The 18,942-nt window shown below is 41.1% G+C and overlaps 1 protein-coding gene across 7 annotated transcripts in view; it reads left to right on the top strand.

Moving 5' to 3' along the window:
* Positions 1-1,894: 1,894 nt before the first annotated feature.
* GAS2 (growth arrest specific 2) overlaps positions 1,895-18,942 on the top strand; it is a 98,122-nt gene continuing 81,074 nt past the window's right edge. The window contains exons 1-2 of one of the 7 annotated variants that reach the window (XM_040608468.1): positions 1,895-2,174; positions 11,971-12,139. In XM_040608468.1, the coding sequence (XP_040464402.1) occupies positions 11,998-12,139 (142 nt within the window). In that variant the 5' untranslated portion in view covers positions 1,895-2,174; positions 11,971-11,997. Of the gene's footprint in view, positions 2,175-2,582; positions 2,725-7,449; positions 7,470-11,700; positions 11,722-11,970; positions 12,140-18,942 lie in introns of those variants that run through there. The other 6 variants (XM_040608465.1, XM_040608462.1, XM_040608467.1 and 3 more) reach the window with 6 other exon arrangements.

Genomic DNA, 18,942 nt, shown 5'->3' with positions numbered 1-18,942 from the left:
TGCTCCTAAACTTGATAGAAATCTTGTAACTTCAGAGTACACATGAACCTTGAGAAGCTTTTACTGGCGACACAACTGCTGCTTAGGGGAGGGGAGCATTTTCCAACTTCTCTATAAAGTGACAGGATTTTTAAGTATAGAGGACACCTTAACAGAATTGGTCTCATCTCAAGCTGGTTTTTATATTGAGTTGACACATAAATTGGATTTAAATTGTTGCTAATTATTTAGAAAAAATCTTTCTGAAGGTCAGATAAAACCTCTGTAAGATAATTAAGTGCATACAGGAATCTGCTCATCAGCTCAACATCTGTTCCACCCCAGTGCATTTTTAGGATGTCTGAGGACATTTTTCTTACCTCTGCGCACCACCCCCACCCCCCCCTTCTTTCCCTGACCAAGAAATTGGATGAGCCAAAGAAAACAGTCATGGCCAGGGACATCCAGATTTATCTAAACAAAACAAAACTAGGATTTCATTTAATTCTGGGCTGTTACGCACATAGTACCTGGCTAGAGCTCACCATAGCTAAATACATCAGCACACTGATGAATGCTCTCATTTAAGTAGCACTCATCACAGCAGTTAATAGTCCATCAGAACAGCATCATACGAGTATAGGAATATAATAAATAACGAAAGATGTGTGTATTCTGATTGGCTAGCAATGAACATCTGCTGCTCAGAGAAAAGGAATTTGCTTACAGTGCAATTATTGAAAAATAGCCCGGCATTAATTGTGCAAATCATGTTTTCCCAGCAGATCAGAGTACAAAGAAATGAATGTAACTAAAAATTAAGGGTCAGCTTGATGCGCTTTTCAGCAATCAGGTTAAAACAATTCTTTGAGTATAATTATACGTAATGTGCTTTTCCTAGAACAATTTAATTATTTTAATTTATATATATCAATAAAATAAGTGGGTATACCACTGTGAAAGAAAAATAAATGTGCTGTTTGACTGGAGCACTCCTATGGAAAGTGATAACATGATACCATGAGGAAACTCAACAAGACAATCTACATCCATGCATTAAGAGACGCAGAAGTCTGAACATCTGTTTCCCGCTATTGAATTCACGAAAGGGGCTTCTCTGGGCAGGGAATGAGTGAATAAACAGCAGTTGGAGAAGGTTATCCCTGACATTTAACAAAACGTTGAAATGTCACAAAAATGATATAAGGTGAGAATGAAATGTCTGAAATAAAGGTGTGCTAAGAGTTAGCTTGGCAATCAAAGTGCAGGCATACAAGAACAAGCAAAACCTTTACCCATCACTGTGCTTAAAGTGTAATTTAAGAATGATTGATGTATGAATGGCATACGTTTTTTGTTCAAAAGAGACTACCAGGTAGCATGTAATTGTTTTGGTGAAATGTACAATGAAACAGTTCCCCAAAATGTTCCTTTAGCTGGGGGTGGAGGAGTGACAATTAAAAGAGGTGCTACTAAGTGTTAAAAAATTCCAGACACAACCAGTAAAATTAAAGAAAAGGAGAGTTTTATTTTGGATGTGAAATTTTCCTTTCTCCTTCCACCCTTCATTCTTTTTCCACAATAAATAGTCTTGGAAAGAGAGTAATAATAATAATAAAAGAGAAACGGACCCAAGCACCAACTCGCTGCCAAGGGCTGTAATAGAATATCTCAGCATTTCAAGGGTAAAATCAGTGTGAACTGCGTTTGCCGTCCGTCTGAAAAAAAGTAAGTTTGTAACTTCCGTTCAGTCTGTGTGGACTGCTGGAGTATAGGAAATCGGTTTCGGAGAGGGAAAAAAAAAAAAAAAAACCCTCAACAAAAACCAAAAAGGGGGAAGGGAGGAAAAAAAAAAAAAAAAGGTTTCCCAACGAGAGCGCGGAGCGGACAGAAGTATGAAGAGCGGCAGCGCGGCTGTTGCCGGTCTGCGCTGCTCAGCTCGGGGGCACGGCGGCGGCTGGAGGCGGGGGGCAGCGAGTGCAGCCCCGGGGGCGGCGGGGGGAGCCCTGCCTGCCCGCCAGCCAGCCCGCCCGCCCCGGCAGCGAGCACCGTGTCTGCCCCGGCGGCGGGGGCTCGCCCGGCCGGCCCCACAGCTGAGCCCGCAGCCCAGGTTCCTTTAAATCGAGGGCGTTTCGTGCACCTCGCCGGCTGCCTTCGAGTTTAAGGAGCAAGGGCCCGGGGAGCCAGGCGCCAAGGTGAGCTTCGCCTGGCGGTTGTGGAGTAGGTGCTGTCGTTTCTTTGTCACCCGCCTCGTCCCGGGCTGGCCGCGGGGGTCCGCTGGGGAAGTGGCAGGGCTCGGCGCCGGGCCCCGAGCTGCCTGCGCGCTGGGGGCTTCCTTCTGTTTGGGGGGTCTGTGGTTTTGCTGTAGGTTTTAGTTTGTTGTTGGTTTTGTTTTGGTGGTTGGGGTTTTTTTGTTATTGTTACTGTTTTTCCCGCTCTCTGGCTGTCCGGCGTTTGAACGCGTTGCGGGGGTGGAACGAGAGCGGCCGTGGGCGTCGCGGGGACCCCGGAGCGGCTCAGCCGGGGCTGGCTGCGGCTGGCCCGGGGGCTGCTGGCGGGCCGCCCCGGGCATCCCGCGGAGGGTCAGGGGCTGCGGCGGGTTTGCTTGGTCCTGCCCCCGAGGGGCAGAGCTGGAAGCAGCGCTTCCAGCACTCATGGCAAAGCCATTAGCTCAACCTTATTGCGGAGGGGCCCCGAGGAGGACAAACGCATCCCGGCGCGGCGCGGAGCCGGGCTCCCCAGCGGGTGAGCGCGGGGGGGCGGCTGCCGGGCGAAACGCGCGGGCGGCGAGTGGGGTCTTCGCGTCTCGGCTGGCTGTCGCTCGCCGTGCGCGCCCCTCCGCGCTCCATGGTGGGTCTTTGGGGAGGCTCCGGGTAGCCCCGGGTTGCTGGTGGCGCGGGGAGGGGGTGCGGGAGGACGGGGAACGCGAGCCCCGGGGTTGCGGCAAGTGTCGGGTGGGAGGCGGCCAAGCCCGGCTGCGGTGCGGGTGGCTGCGCCCGGCAGGCCCCCTCCGCTGCCCCGAAGGTCAGGCGGGATGAGACCCTTCTCATGCCGACAGCCGGCCTTCCAGCTTCTGGCTTTCCTCCTCAGCTTCTGCATTCAAACCTCGAGAGGGCAGAGACTGACTTTAAGAGGGCTGTGTTTTTCGCTGGTGCTTAATGTGTAAGAAACGAAGGTTGCTGGTTGCCATCAGCATCCCACTGCTTTGGTGTGTGCCAGCCGAACCCACTGGCTTGCTTTTGGGGTGCTGGGAAGGATGCATTGCAGTCTCCCCAAGAGCACTTCCAGCACGCTTCTGACATTACTTTGAAATTAAAATGGAACAGAAAAAATATTCTTTGCTTTCCATCTACATTAAATTATGAACAGTTTCTTCACGGTGGAGTAGAAGCTGTTCCAAGTGTAGTGGTTTTATGATGGTTTTGTGATGTGGATTGTGATTTAATAGGAAATTAGCTGACAGTCACAAATTCGTATCATATGGCACCATAGGCCATCTGATCAGCATTATAGCGTGGTACCCGTGTTGGAACCACAGCCAAACCTAGATGGAGGTGGTGAGGTGAGGAAGAGTCAGTACTGTCCTTAAGTTCTAGGTCTTACTTATTTTAAGCTACTAACTTATTTGGTTACTTCATGTATTTTACTTACAGTCTTATTTAAATTTGCACGCTCACTATGCTAAGTACAACTTCAGCTCCCCTTTACACTTCTTAGTTAGGCTTCACACTAATTGTAGGATGGGATTTAGAAATAGAACTTCATAATTAAAACCAAAGCTGATAATTGGGACACAGCTTGTAATACTGTCTGCATGGTGTGCTTGCAGCAAGAGTCATGTTTATACTCCTTGGAAAGGAAGTACACTTTTAAACAGACATATCACATCTTCCTAGTTGGTGGTGCTTGAAACTTCTTTTGTATTAATTTTTAATGGCTATTTTGCTTCGATGAGCAGAAAAACGTAATTGTAAGAGCCAGGCAAAGAGAAGTCAATTTGAGAGTTTTTGGACCATGTTAGGAATCGGGCTCAGTTTCCAGAAGTTGTAATTTTATGAGCAAGTAGATATTGAACATTCTTTAAGTTTTGTTTTGGTCTATGTGAGAAGGACTGTTTGCTTTCCTTTTGGTAGAGGAGACATTATCAAGGCAACAAAATTGTTTCTACTAGGCATAGTCCTGAAAACGTTTAGGCTTCCAATGATTAGCTCAGATTTTTAAGTGCGGTTAACTTCATTTTGGTCTGGCCTCAGACCAAAGGCCTTACAGGTCCAAAATATTGGTAAGCTGTTGTGCCAGGTTCCTCATCCTCGGCTCAAAGTACTGCACACATTTGTAACACATATATTCATAATGTAAAGGACAAAGGCTTCTTGTGATTAAAGTTTACTTTATCAGTGTAGATCACATTTTGATGTAAGCCCTTAAAAATTCTAATTGATTAATGAGTTTCAGATGGTGGTTCCCCTCCAGTGCCCCTCCCCCTGCTCCTAACATGTACAGTATGCTCCAAGTTAATCTGGGAAAGCTCCAGAAACCTTGGGCTAAATTGGTTGTGGTATAGTTTATAAGGATAATAAAATAACTAGAAAAATTGCATTTCCTTACAAAATATGCTTGCTGCATTTGTGAGCTTATGTTTTATCTGCTTGTTTATGGTAGTGAGAAAAGTAAGGTTACACATATATGTATTTAGGATGATGTAGACAGTGACTTGTGTCTTACAGAAGGGAAAGCTCTGCAGCAGCTCTTGAAGAGGAGCTATGCGATGTAGTAGCAGAATCACTTTAAAACTGACTCTGCTTGCTTTTACGTTTGTAAAAGGACAAAGTGAGTGATTACTATTCTGTAGTAAACTGGAAATTGCAGGTGGTAAAGATTGACTGAGTAACATCTATCAGTGAGTGACAGGTCTCTGTGCTTTTCCCTACTGCTTCTTTTAGTCCATTTCAAGGATTTCAAGTGGGGGAGCTTTTAACTTTTCACTTAGGGAAATTATTCCACTGTCTAGCAGATCTCACCATAGGGAACAGTTTCCTAACATTAAAAATATCAGTTACAGAAGCTGTTAGTTACCTCTGTGGCTCTCAAAGGAAGGCATTCATGTATCTTTCCCTCTGCCCTTTCTGCATATATGTGTGTGTATACACATATGTATGTACATGGGTGAGAGGGTGGAAAAGCAAGAGCAGCCTTTAGTCTGTGGACTGATGATCTACTTTCCAAATGTGAAAAATATGCCAACATTGAGACAGAAAAACTGAAACAGTTCTCAAGTGTGAATGCCTTTATGCTTGTATGTGCTGCATGTGTAAAATTGGCACTTGTTTATGTGAAAGCGGTGACTGCAACTGTGGGTCCCAAATCGTGGGCAGCCTCGTTTCTGCTTGCACAAATGTGCGCTGCAACTTCATCTGTTTATGAACATGGAATCTTTTTATTTAAGCCTCTTTTGTACCCAGCTTGCAGTTACAGTAAGTGCATGCTTCACACAGTCCACTTAAGCACTAGTAAAGTTTCAAAAGTTCTGTTCTTTTCCATCTGTTTGAGGTGATTAGAACTAGCAGGGAGATCCAGCAGAAACCCTTGCCAGATACTCATGAGCTCTGTTCTGGCTTTTGATCGCCTGTCTCCTCTCTTTCCAGGATGGCAGCTTTCCAATAGCATTACCTTCTCTCTAAGACAGCAGGAGATTGTCTGCAGTTATAGCCGATACCCCTCTGTCAAAGCCAATGTGCAGTCTAGTGCTCAAGTTCCAGTTCCTTCAGAGAAAAACTGTTGCTGCTCTTGTCTAGGTTGCTGTCTGCTTTCTCAGCCACTGACTGTAAAGCTATTGCACAGTTGCGTGCATGATGTTTTGTTTCTTCTACAACTGATAGCTACTGCACTTCCTTAATCATACTACAACAGACCTTATTTCACAAACTTAAAGCCTGCAAATATAATTCCATGAAGACTTTATGAAATAGGTTCTTTGAACCCAGTGTCCAAGTAGAGTCATGCCATCTTCTGTTCCAGTTGTTCCGGCTTTGTCGAGTTACTAGGCCACTGAATTGGCGTATGTGCAAATCTTCGGTCCTGGATAAGTCTGGTTTAGCTGTCAACTAAACAGAGCCAGTCAATTGGCTTGCCTGCTAGGTGGTAGTGCCTGGGTGGGCCAAAACAACATCTGTGGCACAGTGTCTCAGTCACGCTGGTATGGTGCAAAGGGCACATCATGTAGGGCCTTTGCATCAGAGATGATTGGATCGTTCTCTATACAGAGTTCTGCATTTGCTTTATGACTTACTCCTGCCCGCCCCCCCCTTCCCCCCCCCCCCCCCCCCCCCCCCCCCCCCCCGGTGTAACTTGTAAAATCTTTTTATTCTTTTCTAACTGAATAGAGATACAAAGAAAAATGCTTGTTTTGCTGGATACTTAATTTCTATGCTAACGTTTAAACCAAGTCGTAAAGATCAAGTGGTTCGGCAAGACTTCTTCATCCCTCACCTGGAAGATTTGTGTCTACTAGGAAGTGAAAAGGAGTGATTCAAGCTTCCTTTTGTTTGGGGACTAACGCGCATGTTGCAATTAGGAACCAAGCTGAGGCAACAATGAAACTCACTCAATACAGAGAGCACACCATGTAGCCAGCAGCTACTTAGTGTAAGCCATTATGTGCGTATGATGCAGATGGATGGGTAATTTGGAGTAAAAACTTACTGTTTTGTATGATTAACCCACAGCATGGACAACATGTATTTTCTCTGTATGTATATCTATGCATACATGCACACATATATATACATTTTCACTATGCAGAATAATCCCCCCCCCCCCCCAATTGTACAGTTGAAGAGTACTATTATTACCACAATTTTGCAGGTAAGGAAAGTGGTTGGAATAGGAAATGTAAGTGAATCCAGGGATCTGCAACACTGAGTGCCTAACTGTGCAGCCAATTTTACTTTTTGAACTAAACAGTCTTTGCCTCCTGTGTGTTTTGAGTAGAGTGTATCATTCTTGAATCCTTTTGTTCTACCGGTTAACCCCAACAAAAGCCAGTGGAATTACAGAAGATTACTCATTTGATTCTCATTGCTTTGACTTGATGATCACTGACAACAATCAGCAGATAGTGTAAGTTACACTGCTGGCAAAATACAGTGAGCTGCAATACACAGAAAACTAAATGTACTACTGTAAAGCAAAATAAAAACTTCACTGTGTGGTAGAAGCAACTGGAGCAAAGTATAATCTTTCAGTGTGTTGAATCTGTTGCATGTCACTGGGTGTACTGTAAACTATCCCACACTGAATTCTTCAGCTAGACAATAAGTCTAACAATTTGAGATGTCCTCCTCTTATTGACAGAGGTGGAAAAAAAGGCTATGCTACATAAATATAACCTGTAACAAAACAGAATGAAGAGTAGTTGAAGACCTTTCCTTGTCTGCTTTCAGAATAGTAAGGGGAAGAAGTTGCTTTGTGAGGAACAAAGCAGTTAAGAGGTGAGTTTTGAAAAATGCTTCTGCATATCACATCAGCCTCAACAGTTCATAAATAAGTGTAACATTCTGTAAAATATTTGATGTGTTTGTGTTGGCTAGTTTTAGAGAGCTGTATATATGACTATTTGATGTTGTTGTTAGAAAGTAGTGAGATTAGGAAAACCAATATTTTTTGGCTACTTTGTTCATACCTTATGTCTGCCAAAACAAAAGATGAAGTAGTTGTTGGAGCCCAAGAGGCTTGCCTCAGCTTTGGTGATCTATCCTTGCATGCTACTGTCTACCTCTGTGGCAAGTTGGTCCATTTCTTTGACCAGACTGCTCACTGTTAAATTGCCCATCAACTTTTCGCCAGTTCACAAGAAAACAAGTATGTTAAGATGTTTTAAGGAGGTGAGGTGGTGGTACCCGAGTGAAGAATCAAGAGCCTGGCCTTGGCTGCAGATAGAGTCTTCAAAGGGGTCTTGAAGGAGCTCAGGACCCCCTGCTGTCACCTTCACCTGACTCACTCAGTTGAGTGGCTTCACAGATCCTAGCTAGCATGTGATGAAGCTTTAATAGTTAATGCATGGGCTATTACAGTTGATGAAGCAGATAAACATTTTAATGGAGCTTAAAGACTTCAGCACTTAAGTATTGTGGAGGCTTAAGTTAAACTTAGTTCTAAGTTCAGTAGTAATCAGTGTTTGCATAAAGAATAATTAAGGGTTTGATAGGTTCTGATGCTTGCAGTTTGATAACTGACCCACAATATCACTTGTGACCACACAGAATATGTGACAAGAGTTACAAGGGACAAATTGCACTTTGCTCCTTGAAGGCTGATTTTTATTTACTTTAAAAATCCAAAGTAGGAGTTTTGTTGTTTTGATTCTAACAAGAAGGTATTTTATTGAAGGATATGGTAGGCTTTCAGACAAGTAGCTGGAAGGGGAAAATTCATTTCTTTCAGAAATGGAATTAAGGAAAACTTACACAGAGGTAAGGTCGGTTTGTGATTCATCTGTGATTCTTCAGGGTTCTTCTCATTGGATACTCTTCATTAGTGTTCCTTGCTTTGCATGCCTGCTTTCATGTATTAACATTGTTGTGAATTCAGGGCCACTATGTCAAGCAGAACTACTCCCAGTACAGAGATGCCTGAATCATTTTCAGCTTCTAGAGGATTTTGTCATCTGCCTTTTGTCATTTCTCCTAGTTTCCTGTCCTGAGAACCCATGTCCCATTAAAACTACCTTAAACTCAGAATACCCTTCTTGTCTCTGGATCTTCTCTCTTCTTACTACCACAGTGACTATGAAACTCAAGCACCCGAGACTCCTCTGAAATCAGAGCTTTTTGTTCTCCTGCTTTTCTTCCTTCAGTGAGTCTCAAAAGTTCCTTGAGACCTTTACACAGCCTGGTTGCTGGGTTTTATGAAATCAGAGGTAGGTCAGCATGAGATATATTTGAAGACTGCCCTGTATTTTAGAGACAAACTGAAGTAACATCTCAAATTCCGTGCTCTGCATCTCTGCAGAGGTCAGCCTGAAGCATAAACAGACTGCAGTGCTTGTTTTACAGGCTGATGGTAAAACCCAAACTGCTTCCATGTAGCTGCTCCAGAATCCTTCCCTCTCTTTTTTTCTAGTCTTAAAGAACTGCAGCTTTCAGACCTTAGAATTACTTCAGCCCCACCAGTGGCAACAGCCTGTATTGTATCTGGCTGGCTGTCAGGTATATTATCATGATGTTGGTTATTAATTAGCTCCAGATTTCACAGGGTACTTATGCATGGTCTTGCAAGTGATAAGGTAGGTGGACCTTTCATGAGGTGAAAGAAAAGGATCTTGTCTCTGTAGCTTTCTTCTTAAGACAGTCCAACTCGGCATGTGTGTCATGTGTTATACTCCTAGCAGGGCAGACCCTGCCTCAGGTTCCGTGATGAATATTGCTGTGTGCATCCTTGAAATATAATATTATAGAATAATTTAGGTTGGAAGGGACCTCCAGGAGTCACAGAGTTTAGCCCTCTCCTCAAAGTATATAGGAACTGGGAAATTATTTCCAGTGAAGAGGTGTAGTGTCTTACTGGTTCCTTTAGTACAATTATGCTTCTTTTTTTCAGGTGTATTTTCCTATCTGTATGTCAAAAAAGACAAATTGCAGGAGTTTGTTTCCTAAACATTTAGACACGCAGGTGTTAATAAACTGAAGAAATTGTGCCAAAAATGAGATATTTTTATTTGGCTGTATTTGTGTATTGTATATGAAGTGAACATTCAAGAATGAGAAAAAATTTTAATTACTTTTTACTGATAAGATTTCAGAGGTGATTCAAGAGAATAAACTAGTTTCAGTTCTGGTTCTCACTGTATCAATGGAGTTTGTAGACTCCAGAAGTCAGTAAAAAGAAATTATTTTAAGACTTTTTTTTTTTTTTTTTTTCTGGAAAGAAAGTATATGGCAGAAGTATTTACACTTGATTTTTCCCATATAACCTTTGAAGACAAGGTGGTGCCAGTTACTCATCTTGCCTCTGTGTCCATCCAAAATGAAGCAGTGATTTGAAGCACTAAATTGTGTAGTCCTGAGTGACAAAGAACAACTTTAAATATACTGTCATTGTAGTTTGTTAGCTGTTAGTATCATCTAGTCTGAAGGAATCTGAGAGTGATGTTCAGGATTCATTTTCTGCAGAGCTAACAGGCTGAATCTTATCCCTCCACTCCCTTGCACCCCACCCCAAATGAGCAGGTATGATTTGCATTTAACCAGGAAACCATAAATCCAAGTGGACATTTTTACACAGTCAGTTTTCAGAGTGGAGCTTTGCTTAAATTACATACCTCAGTCTGCCTTAAACTCTGCTTTCAAAGGAACTTTGATGTATATGGTATTTTTGTTAGAAAAAACTTAAAATCTACTGGTAATTCAAAATGTGTATTTATACAGGGGAATAAAGACTTTGTAATGTTTATTTCACCCCCTACCCAACTGAGAAAATTGTCTAATTTCAGTAAGGAATATCTTCATAGTGAAAGTTGCATCTATCTCAAGGGCAAGCCAGGCTTCAAGATTTGGGGTGAGGTACCCTCAACAAGAGCTTAAGTAGAGGTTGTTGTGAACAAGTAGTTTAGTTAACCAGGGTATGGTTTAAAAATGCTGGAGTATTTTAATGTAAGCATTAAAATATGCCACATAGCATTTCATGTATTTGGAAATGTCGGTTACAACACAGTTTTATGGAAAGGCGTTTGCTTTTTACATTCAGTAAACATTTTCCTTCTTTTGGCAAAATAATTGTTTTCAGTATTGTTATTCCAGGCCCCAATGAAATAGTATAATAAATGTTCTTTTTTGTTGTTGTTTTTGAAGTCGCAGATACCTCTTACCTGACTCCAAAGGTATGCAAAGGGCAGACAGAAGCTATTTGCAGAGTATCATAAGCTGAAGCCAGCTGAGTTGTGCAATCACAGTGGCCACGGATCAGCCAGATGACAGTAGGCAAAGGACTAGTCCTTGTGGACCTCCCACCCCCATTAATGTCTGTCTAGTGCCACCTGTTTAACACCTTGTGACTTCTAGCTGGTGGGACTGGGCTTTCAGCAGGCTACAGCCTACCAGGCAAGGCACTATCTCAGGTCACTGCTCTGAGCATCAGGGTCCAGGTCTGAGTTTCTTTTTAGAGAGAAAAATAACCTTGTTCCCTTAGCACGCTTCTGCTGCAGGTGAGGGAATTAGTCCTTCAGGAGCAGAGGTACAGGTCCAGTGGGTCTAATGTCTCTGGCTGCTGCAAGCCTCGCAACACCTAACTAATATTTATCGCATGACGTAATGCCTTACCTGGAAGTGAAGTTTCAGTAAGTTGTCAGTGAAGCAGAGAAGCACATGTATAAAAAGTGGAAGTGAGAGGCATGGGTGGCCAGCACTTGCTGTTGTGCTGCTTTCTGACGGAATTATGCTGTTCACTAACTATCTTTGGTGTGGGGTTTGTTTTTCAATTCTTCTGAAGCTGTGGAACAGACTGATTCCTTTTGGTTACAGCATTTGTTAATTGTTAATAACTTTGCTGTAGTAGTGTAACTCAGTTGTTCCCATGTTTTTGTTGGGCCTGATCCAAAAAGTCTCTGCAGCTTTCCATTTATTTTGAATGGATATTGGATCAGGCACCATAGTGAGTTGTTAGCTTTGTGTAAAATGTTTATTTTGATTTGACTTTAATCATTCCTTGCAGAATATTTGGTTATGTGTTGGCAACGTGTGTAGCTTGGTGAGTACAAATGAAGTTGATGTTTATCTGTGTGGTTTAATCACTTGCCATGTGATAGATTAACAAAACAAAACTTGAGTCATTGGTGTTCTATTTATGTGTTAGATCCACATCTGTCTGTCTGATATCTAATTTCTTAGAATTATAGCTACTGTTACAGCGTACAATTCTAAAAACAGAACCCACAAAACTTTAGTTGGTATAATAAAGTACTTTTTTTTTCCTTCTTTTTTTTTTCTTTAATATAAGAAAACAGGTACAGCAAGTGGATAAGCAATGTGCACTGCTCTGAGCCCGAAGGCACGTGGCCCTGGCCTCTCAGATATGCATCAATACAGTCAGTGGCTCGCAAGTCGACATGAGGCCAACTTGTTGCCAATGAAAGAGGATTTGGCCCTGTGGCTCACAAACCTACTGGGTAAGATACAATAAGGTGGAATGTGGATACTGGGCAGTAAGAGAACTCTACATCCTGTTAACTGGGAAGTCAGTCCTTCACACTGTTGCATTTCAAAAATAAATGTAGTTCGGATGAGGTAGCTACCTCCACATAGTACAACTGTTAACAAGCTAAAAAAAAAATAATAATAAAGCTGATGAGTTATTTGCCTCCACGGTGTTTCTGTGAGTAGCATAACAGAACTGTATTATTAATTTCATTTTTATTTTTCCTCTAATTTCCTTTCAAATGTTCTTTTGCACGTGTTTTCTGTATTAATATCATTAAGCTGAAGGGTGCTAACTACTGCCATCACCATCTTCCATTTTTTTTGGTAGGCCTCCTGAAGAGTATGGGTGTACTGATTGTCTTGAACAGAAAGAGCCATTAAATAGTTCTTTGCTGACCAAGCAGTCCAGTGATTGATAATTGCAGCCCAAGGCAATGCATGCTAAGACTTGTGGAAGCTTGTGTGTAGAGCGGTCTGACCTAGTGGCTGCAGCTGGGACCTGGGTATTTACTGGTTGCAGCTGTACATTGTAGTATATGAAGCCAAATGATGAAAGAGGATGCAAAAGCCAAGAAAAAAATCAGGTACACATGAAGAGAATCAAATGAGAATATGTCCCTGGCAGGAAGGAGAGAGACAGCTCTTTGGGATATACGACTCATTCAAGAAGGTGGAATTTAACAGCTATGAGCCAGGAAATAGCTTGTTGTTTGTTGAGAATGTTCAGGGGAAAATGGCTTTTGTGTGATGACTTGCACAATACCCTATCCTAAGGGAAACGTGCCAGCAGTTCCTCTCATTTGAACAAAGAGGAGAAAATATTTCAGAGGAGATGATGTTTACATGAAGCTTTCTTTGACGTTACTTTGGAGGAGAGGTTGGATGAGCATTTTCAAACTTATTGTGTATGGTTTTGGGGGTTTTTGGTTTCATGGGGTTTTCTTGTTTGTTTTTTTGCTGGTTTTTATAGTGTGGTGTTGTTTTTTTTTCCTTGGAAGTCTGTTCTGGTGAGACATCGGCAGTGTCTTGTCTTGGCAAATGCCGTAGCTGAACCGCCTCAGTGATATACAATAATAGAGTATGTCTAGTGCCTTTCATTGTATGTTCCACATGGCTGTATTTCCTCTTTTTAAGAGGAAGGGAAGTATCACTATGTTATGAGATGTAGTCAATAAATTACAGTGTTAGTAGAATGCAAGAACGTGGTATTTTGCAGGTAGGAGCTACCCTTCTTAGAGCTGGAATAGTTAAGAAATCAGAACTTCAGGAGTGGACTTGTTTTAAATTACATCTTTGTGTGGTACTTCCATTTAAATTAATGAGTTTTGAGGATGAAATTGTCTAGGCAATGCCAGAACAAAATCTAGAAATCCTGACTTTCGTTCCAATTACCACAAGACAGTAATCCAAAAGGCTGGTTTTAGAATTAGAAAAACCACATTCCATTAAGGTTTTAATGTATTGTTTAAACGATTTAGACAATGAAGTTTTAGTGAACCATGCTAAAACAAATAGAAGCTTGTTTGCAGTTCATAACAGAGTTCTCACAGTGACATGTTTAGGAATGGGGTCACTTTTTTTAGCAAGAAAGTAGCAACCAGCAGGAGGTTCCGAAGTGCCAACTATAATTAAAAATCTGATTTTTCATATGGAAACGTAATTCGGCACTGCAGAACTAAATGGGCACAACCTTCTCTTAATTAAGCAGCATACAGAGTTCATTTGCTTAATGCGTTCTCCTGCACCTTCTCCCACCAAGCCCTTCTTTTCTCAGAGTTTGTCCTGAAGAACTGAAATTATAGCGATTTGTTAAAATGCTTTGAATTCCTGTATAGACATTGTTATTCAAATTAATAATTCAATTAGGTTAAAATTCATATTCAAAATAAATTAAGTGTAACTGAATTAAAGCAATTAATATTCATATAAATATATTAACTCAGAATTTAAATTTGGTTTAATTACTGTATAATTTAGGTTAACTTTAATGAGGGGAAGGACGCATGAGCACGTTGCTGTACGATAAAATAGGTACAAATTTATAGCATGCCATTGCCTAGTGGTAAAAACTTGTTTATACTCTGTCGCTTTCAAGCATTCAAAAGGATAAAAGGATAAAGAAGATTTTGGTTTGTTCTGGTTTTTATTTCCTCCGTGGGAGAAATAATGTAATTTGTGTTAATGGTCAGTAGATTTTTCACATGCATGGATATGCAGATAATAATCTGTGTATCCACACCCTAGTTTGCTCTGCACTGTAACTTGTGTGGCCTCAATATATCTTTATGCCAGTTTTAATGCAGTAGGATTTCTCAGTTCATAAAGAAAATGAATAGACATTTCAATTAGTCTTTGCCATGTTGATTCACGTTTCATCTCTATTTGGTTCAGTCATTGGTACTGTGACTCAACAAGGACACATAATCTTTTAAAATAAATGTAGATTAAAAAAAAAAAAGTACTTTAGGCAGGAATAGGGCTGAACCTCTGAGGTAGTTTGATCAGCTGGTGGTATTTTTGGAAATTTTTGTGGAGAAGCAAATATGTTCTACATAGTGTTTCTGGAAGCTAAAATGGTGACAGTTTTGCAGCAGCAAAGCCTGGTGTGGATTTGAAATTGCAAACTGGAAAATGCTAGAAGGATATTGCACTTAAAGATACAAATGCAAGGTTTTGCTATTAGATGGAAATTATGCATAGCTGGAATTTGATCTAGCCTGAGTGATAAACTGGAAGACTGAGATACATGGCGCAGCTCAAAAATAACACTGTAAGAATTCTTAACCCTGAGACTTTGGACGTTTTATTTTCATTTAGCATGGATGCTGTTGTGGATTTATTTAGTAATTGTTAGTACTTTTGTACACATTTTGCTAATTATTTTTGGAACCATGTCAGAGAAACTCAGAGCTTCTGACAGGATCATTTGTCATTAAAGCTCCATCACTGAATAGATTTTAGCTGTCTGTACTCTGGGGGCTGGAAAAAGGACATTGCAGTTGAAATCAATGTGTCAGATGGGATTAACTCATGCAATATTGTACATTACAGTGTTCTCAAAGCAGGACATGCCAGTATTGCAGGGCTTGGGGTTTGCAGGTTGGGGAAGAAGACTGGAGCTGTGGATGTTGTGTCTCTTAATTTCCTTTCCCTTTGCTGAGAGCTGGTGACTCAGTAGAGAGATTCTTGCAGTGACAAAGTTATGGAGATGTGTCTACCCAACCATCTTGAAAATCATGATTATCTCTCAGCCTTGTTTTTATTAGGTTTAGAGCTTGTGAAGCACTCGGCAATGCTTTCACTGCTGACACAGTCCAAATCTGGTACATGATGTAAATATTGATTAGAATGCTCTTGTGGATACTCAAAACTACCACCTTGAGCAAGCTTCATGTGGGAATTAGCACAGTTGGGCCATAGTAATCTAGCAGAGGCAAGATGGTAATTTGAAAGCAAACTGGGTTTGCTTGCCTGCTGTACTCTCCGGTACTGTCTTGTTTTGTCTTCTGTGTCTGCAGAAGTGAAAGGGCTGACATCAGGAGCAGTGAGCTTCCTCACCAGTCCGTAGTTGGGGACAGGTACAGAGGAATAGTTTCTGTTTCCCCTTTGCCTGTTGTGTAGAGCTCTGATCGTTTTTCCCATTCCCAGAGTCCATTTACCAGCTGCAGAGGGTTATATTGTCACTCAATCTATCCAGCTTCATTTAGCACGTGGGACCATGAAACAGACCTGTACGATGTGCTCTGGGCACATGTCTGGCCTCCAAGGTTTCAGTACTGAGGCCTCTTCCTCGGAGACCTTTCTGGGCTTCAGGACCTCATAGGTAATGCTGAGGAATTGGACATGTAAATGTTGGATGTTGTATGAGGCATATAAAGGTTGCTTGCGTGCAAAGTGAAGTCGGCATGGAGAAAAGGAACAGAGAGGTGAGGATGCTGGGAGAGGCACTGAGCTGTAGACCAGGCTTGGAATTTAAAGGTGTGTTGAAGGAGGCATAAAGTTTGGAGTATAAAGCATGCTAAGTCTTCTGCAAGAAAACTGTCTTTTCATTCTTAATAAAAGCAAAACCAGCTTCATCTTGGTGATCTTGCTTGGTTTTTTTATCTTAAGAGGATGCTGTAGCAGTACCTTAATTTTCAACATCGGCAGGTTCAGCTCAAGGCAGTGGGAAATGCAGGTTTTGAATATCTGAATGTCAAGACATATAATACTGATACTTGTAGTAGTTCTGCTGGCACTGATGCAGTTTATTTAGTTGAGTAACTTTACAATTTTCTTGAATATCAACATGCCTTAGGGATTGTTTATATGTCCCATTTCAGGTAATGCTGCAGTGCTATCAAGACTATTCCTCCTGCTGTCAGCTATTGTACGAAACAGAGTAGCCTTGTCAGAAGAGAACCAGTTTTGCATGTGCATAAAATTATTTGCCTTTGTTTTCTTTATTTTTATTGTTTTCTGCTATGTTGGGTTCAAATGCCACAGAATTGAGAGGGTCAGGAGGAGCTGTTCGACTGATCTTCAGTATCGTAGAAGCTCTTCCTACCAATGCATCTCAGAGATTCACCAGAGTGAAACATTTCTATTTGTAAACTACTAGTTTTGTGTTACCACGGAAGCATAGGATTGAAAAAGTCAATCAGCTAGTTGTGAGGCTGGAGTCAGTGTCTTGCATTATAGCTATTAAACTGAGGTATTACACCAACCGACTAGATTTTGGTACTTTGTTCTAGTCTTTGAGTCCCTCCACCTTCTTCTGAAAGCTCTGGTTGTCTGAGATGGCCCTTAGGGAATGTTTGATTTTTTCGACCTCTTGGGCACACGCCTTTGGCGTGGGCTCTTCTTAGTTATTCTTTCACAGACCTCCCAGTCTGGTTGCATTAGGACCCCCAGGACTGGGTGGCCTTACGGATAGCTGCCCACTGTTTCCAAGTGGTAGGTGTTCAGGTGTAACGGTTCGTCTTTTTAAGGGGCATCTGGTGATTGCGGTAAAAGAGAGGGTAAGCAATGCTTGCAGAGTTTGAGAAAGCTTTCATATTCCTGGCTGTGTTTTTTGGTTTTGTTTTTTTTTTTTTATACTTTCAGTATTGTTTTTTTTATTATACTTAATGTTATTACCATTCTGTAAAAACATTGCAACTGCTTTCTTGTAATTATAGGGGGAGTTATACATTTTTAATGGAGTTTAATGTTTTTTCCATACAAATATATAGAGCCATTTTATTCCTCAGGCTATGAACATTACTCTGATTTGAATCAATACATTTCAACTGTTAAATATGTCAGAGTGTCTGTTTTAGCAAAGAAATGCCACCTTTTGGAGCCATAAAATACAGTGAATTGAAAGCTGACACCTAATATATTTTTCATTGGATACAGATGTTCAATGCAAAACTCATTCTTTCAGCTTTCATAAAAGGGGACAGAACTAAAATACTCCAGCTTAGCATACAATGTGCAGTGACCAAACTGCTAATGCAATTCAGCATTTATAATAGTATAAAAGTATTGTTAAATAGCAGAAGAAGCTAGAAGAATTTTCCCATGTCTGTGTAAAGAGAAAATACGTCTAAAGGGGTTGTAGGTTTGTTAATGCTTGACCAGTGAAATAATAAACTTGTAGATTGTAGGACAGAAAAGTTACGTAGAATGTGATATTTTTTTTTTAACTGTGTGAAAAACAAAAATATTGAGTAGGTTCAAAACATTTGAAATAAAGGTTGTTTTTTTTTCATTAGAAGAAAATGAGTCTGTTTTGAATGGAAATACTCTATATTACAGTTCCTATAACATAGACAGTTTTCAAATCTAGCTTTATACCTCTTGCCAAAAACGCTGATGGGTCAAATGGGAGAAATATTTAGCCTGGAATGGTGATGAAGGCTTTTGAGGTGCAGCGATGTTAGATTTTTGTGTCTGTGGGCTATTGTATTTTTGGTCTAGCTTCAGCTGAGCTGGGGGCCCTGCTAAAATGTTGTCAGTTATGCACAAGCTACCAATGAACGTCTGCAGAGCTGCTACTGCTCTTCTGCCAGGAGAAGTCATTTCGCTATACAGGAGCTATAAAGTGGGCTGTGTGACAGAGGGGATAAAGGGGGAATAAAAAGGGGGAAAAAACTTCACAGTAAACATATATTTCTGAAGTAAAATGTGTTAGAAAAAACAAGTTTAACTTCAACCAAAAATATGTCTACTGTTGTATCTGAAGATGATTTGCTGCAAAGGCCTTTATGTCTTTGATTTTAACTGACCAAGCTGAAAAGACTGATAGTATTTTGCCCAAAGGATGTGAAGTTTTCAGGGAAGGACCTAGAGAAATCAGCTTTCCTTTAACAGTTCTGTGATCATATTTATGATTTTATAATACTACTATCTTCAGTGCTGTACGTCATATTGGCTGTCAGATTACAACATACCAGCAATATACTGCAGGAGTAAAATATCAATTTTTGATCATCTATTTCCTTTTTTTTTTTTTACTATTGAATGTTAGTTTCCCCCTCTTTTCTGAATGAAAAGATGTAGCAAAGCTTTACTTCTTTTTTGTAAACCTGCTTTTCCTACGTTTTTTTGACCAAAATGATGTTATGAGCCTGTAATGTTTTCAGCTTCTAGATATCTCATGGAAAATAGATTTCCCCAAACTAGAAAACCAAAAAAACCCCCTCATTTAGTCAGGGAGCTGCTTGTTGGTCAAAAATCTGTTGACAACCCCCCCCCGACCGGCAGCGAGCAGACTGCTAGCCATTGCCCTGCTTGCAAACAAGCTGGT

This window comes from Falco naumanni, chromosome 10 (assembly GCF_017639655.2).
Source record: "Falco naumanni isolate bFalNau1 chromosome 10, bFalNau1.pat, whole genome shotgun sequence".
Classification (NCBI taxonomy): domain Eukaryota; kingdom Metazoa; phylum Chordata; class Aves; order Falconiformes; family Falconidae; genus Falco; species Falco naumanni.
The sequence above is the reverse complement of the archived record's forward strand: the minus strand, read 5'-3'. Positions and strand labels throughout refer to the sequence as shown.